Source organism: Atta cephalotes (genome assembly GCF_000143395.1).
Source record: "Atta cephalotes unplaced genomic scaffold scaffold00520, whole genome shotgun sequence".
Lineage (NCBI taxonomy): Eukaryota > Metazoa > Arthropoda > Insecta > Hymenoptera > Formicidae > Atta > Atta cephalotes.
The window spans coordinates 82-4476 of record NW_012130584.1 but is presented as its reverse complement, the minus strand read 5'-3'; the positions used below and the strand labels follow the sequence as shown (position 1 = coordinate 4476).

General features: G+C 29.2%; 1 protein-coding gene across 1 annotated transcript; it reads left to right on the top strand.

Moving 5' to 3' along the window:
• Positions 1 to 1121: 1121 nt before the first annotated feature.
• On the top strand, positions 1122 to 3883 carry LOC105625264 (corticotropin-releasing factor-binding protein; the record flags this gene model as incomplete). The annotated part of the gene is made up of 2 exons (XM_012206602.1): positions 1122 to 1335; positions 3708 to 3883. Coding segments are annotated over 2 exons (390 nt in total), but the record flags the coding sequence as incomplete, so codon positions are not given.
• Between the last annotated feature and the right edge of the window lie 512 nt (positions 3884 to 4395).

Genomic DNA, 4395 nt, shown 5'->3' with positions numbered 1-4395 from the left:
TACACACACACACACACACACACACACACACACAGGTAGAGATGAAAATGATCAAATTTGATAATAACTTATCCGGTAAATTACGGTAAATTAATAATAATAAATTTTTTAAGGTTGGTAAAATAGTAATTTTTAAAAAATTAAGAAAATAAAGTAATTTGATAAGAGCATTTAGTCATTAACCCTTATAAAAATAAAATCTGAAGCGTAAATCGGATGTAATGGAAGAAAAACAGAAACGTGAACGAAACTTCTAGGCGAAAATTGGAACAATGAAATGTAAAAAAAGCATTTATGCTTTTTTCACATTTTCAATAATATTTCAATAATATTTTCGCCTTCTAGAAGTTTCGTTTACGTTTTTGTTACTCTTCCATCCGATTGACACTCCGATTTTTCATCGGGGAAGTTAAAAACGCTTTGTTAACTAAAATTTTCATGTTGATACTACAATATATATTGATGTAATAATTAGACAATCAACAACCGATAACGTTTAAGGCAGGGATGACAAATCAGAGATGATTTATTTACGACGGGAGTGGCGCACTTGTACAGTTCAATTGCACCACTCACATCGGTCTGTTCCTAGTAATTTTTCACTGCTTCATCAATAAGATTATATTATTTTTAATTAATGATGGACAATTGATATATATCCGTTTATCGCGATCAACAGCATCAAATGGCAACCTAGTGCGACAAGTAGCAACGCACTTAAGCGTGAGTCTATGTCATATAGACACATTTTGTTACAATTAAATTATATGTTTAGATTTCGTCAATAGCTCTGTTATTCAATCAGCCATTCCTATTAGGAATATTAGAAGAATGTTGTTTTATTTCATACATAAGTAGGAAAATAGCCTATTTATACAAAACATAACATTATAAAGATAATAAATATAGCCAAAATTATCAATAAATTATTATTTTGTTACAATTTTACCGTAAGTAATTGTAAAATTGAATTTGACGGTATTTTTACATCTCTATACATAAGATAAGGGAGATAGAATAATTTAATAATTGTAGTTTTATTTCATTATATTATTTTATAATATACATACGTAACACAGTATTAACATAGTAAACAGTATTAATTGATTATTATTTGGAAGGTAATCGATGGTTGGGAATTGAATGGCGAAGTATTTCCGAGCGAAAGCGACCATTCATTATCAATGAAGGAAAGGACGAACGAGTTCTGTGGTAAGAATAAGTGGTATAGGAAAACTTTTACGAGTTCGCAGAACGCTGCACTCCTTCAATATAGAGTACCTCTACGTGGGAAAGGCTTTGTTATATCTGCGAGATATCAAAAAAATCCAAGACGTAAGTATTATATTACTTGATTATGAATTTTCTAAAAGAAACTTAACTTTTTTAAAATTACATTTTTGTATAAAATATTATTGTAGAAATATAAATCTCTATGAAAAGATATAATTTATACCCAATAAATGCTAATAAATATTCTTGAAATATTCATAAAAATATCCTCCAAAAAAACGTTCTAAGAATTCCAAAATATTTCAAATATTTACGGTTTGTAAAAGAAACGTCAGTTATAAATTTTATTTGTACGTTGTTACATATTACGAGAATGTTTCATACACATTCCGTAAAATTTTAATTTTTCCAAAAATTCCAGATCAGATTATCTGTGAATCATTTTTTAAACAAAATTTTACTTCGGAAAACACATTTAATGTTTTTTCACCTTGGAGCTCAATTTTGGGACTCACTTTACAGGGAAACTTTTATGAGTTCGCAGAACTCGGAGCTGCACTCCTTCAATATAGAGAGTACATCTATGTGGGAAGGGCTTTGTTACATCTGCGAGATATCAAAAAAACAAAGTGTTGCACTCCTATTCTTTCCTAGGTATATTCTTGTTTGAATAAATGCCCTTTGCCGCAGTTCTCTGTGGCGGAGATGTGCAATACTGCTCGCTCGCTCGAAATTTTCATGAAATATACAAGGAATATTCATTCAATATTCTGATTTTATTGACAATTCTATGATTCGACGATTCTTTTACTGTTCCAGAACATTCGGTATATTGGTAATATATCGAACTTTCTGTGAATATTTATAACGTTAGCTGGGTAGTTTTATTACATTTTTAAAAGAATATAGAAAAAAAGAAAGATTGAAATATCTTCATAAAATAATTAATATATATAATAGAATTAAATAATGATTTCATTATACAAAATATCGCTTTTATATTTGTTTAAATATTTTATTCAAATTATATATACTATTATAAGGGTTATGGTACATAAAAAAATTTAAGCAATAAAACATAAATAGTAAGCGAATTGACTAATCAGTAGAGACCGCAAGTTCATAGCGTAAGCAATAGCCAATTCAATATATGTTCCTTACTGCTTACGTCTTAATATTTTTCTACGAGTAACGAATATATCATTGGAATTTGAAATAATGAACGTAAAAATTCGAAATAGTCGGAAAATCGATACTATTTGTTTCTAATATTTTAATCTTACACTTCTATTAGATCCCTACACAGGAAAAAAGGCGAAAATAAAGATTGGAGCATAATTTGAATGTAAAAAGGGGAGAAGTGACAGAAGTACGTTAATAAAGAGTTCTATAAGAGGTGAAAATTGAGACAATGAATATAAACATTCCTTTTACATTTTCAATGGCCGATGTTCGTAGTTGTTCTTACATTAAGATTGTCATCTTAAATACAAGATGAGATTTTAAGATATTTTAAGTCATTCACAAGAATCGTATTAGCATTTTACTTAAAACGATTTTAAAATAAACGATTTAAAATAAAAATGGGCTATGAACACTGGCTATTGTTTCAATTTATGCCTCTTAAAAGTTAAATTATTTGCTTGCGCTTCTGTTACTTTCTCGCTCTTAACATGATTTGATTTACGCTTCGATTTCATTTTCAGAAATGATAAGCTTCACTCTATTTCAAGCTTGAATATTCAATGTGCTGGACATTAAGTTCAATTGAATTTAATTTTTTTTTTTCTTTTAGAGAACGTACTACGAGTTCCAATTTCGATTAATTTCAATATCGATATCCGACACGATAATAAGATCTTCGACAGAGAAGAACGATCGATTTTTAGTGGAACGCTATTATAAGTCTTGCACAGGAAAATATTGTACAATTTGATGAATTATATTTTTTTATGAACCTAATAATTAAGTTAATAATTTACTTCAGCAATGAAAATGACAAGAACGAGGGCAGAATGGACCAGACATTCGTAAATTAGAACATGTTAGATCTGCAATGCTAAAGAGTAATTCTAAAAATCGGAATGTGTCATACTTTTTTTTTGAACAAAGATAGAGAAAATAAACAAGAAAATATTGCATGAATATTTAATGAATTATATTTTTTCATGAACAGAATAAAGTTTGTTTCCGCAAGCAGATATTTAAAAATTAATACATGATCGAGAGTATTATTATATGTTTGTCGGTTAAATAACAAATATAAAAACCATTTCTAGCTGATTCTAAAGCGATCTAACAATATTGGGTTGTCCGGAAAGTTCGTGCCGACTAACCTATATAACTTAATAAATGTATACTAAATTTAAATTTTCTGCGTTTCAATTTTCCTTCAAATGCCTTCGGCACGAACTTTCCTGACAACCCAATATATAGTTAACGTGTTTTAGACTCTTGTATTCTTTTCTTTTCAGCTTGCAACATCTTGTCAGTAAGCACAACGGATCCATTCACTCTTCGTAATTATGGCAGACGGATTAATTGTACTCTCGTGGCAGTGTACCCTGGTGTCGTACAAATAATTGCTCTCGGAATCGGCGGTAGTTCCCATGGCGTCGTTCATACAACCGAAACTGGCACTTTGCACAAAGTATGTTGTAAAATGTAAAGTCTTTTTCTCCAGACGCGGTTCGTAGTTATTACCTTATTCGCCTTCAATGTTTCATCTCCGACACCATCAAAACAAATTTTTGTTGCTGACATAACACTTTTTCATTTATTTATATTATATCAAGTTTAAAAATTAAATTTAATGATAATTGTCCTTTAATTGTGCTGAAATTAGCAATTCTTATCTGCTTTCTATTTAGAATGACTAATTTTTATTTTAAAAATTTGTGTTTACAAAAGAATTTTTTAACTGGAAATATACACTCATCGGCGAAAAATCGGGCCACTAAATTTTAGCATAAATTTTTTATATTTTCAAATAGCCATAATTCAATGAAAAAATGTCGAAATGAATCACAGCGCAAATTAAAGCTTGAATTCCCCTTAATGATTATGGAGATCAAATTTGAGTTATATAAAATGTAATATAAAATGGCAGATGTTGAAGGCGGACATAAAAAAATAATTAAAAANANNNNANNANNANNNANT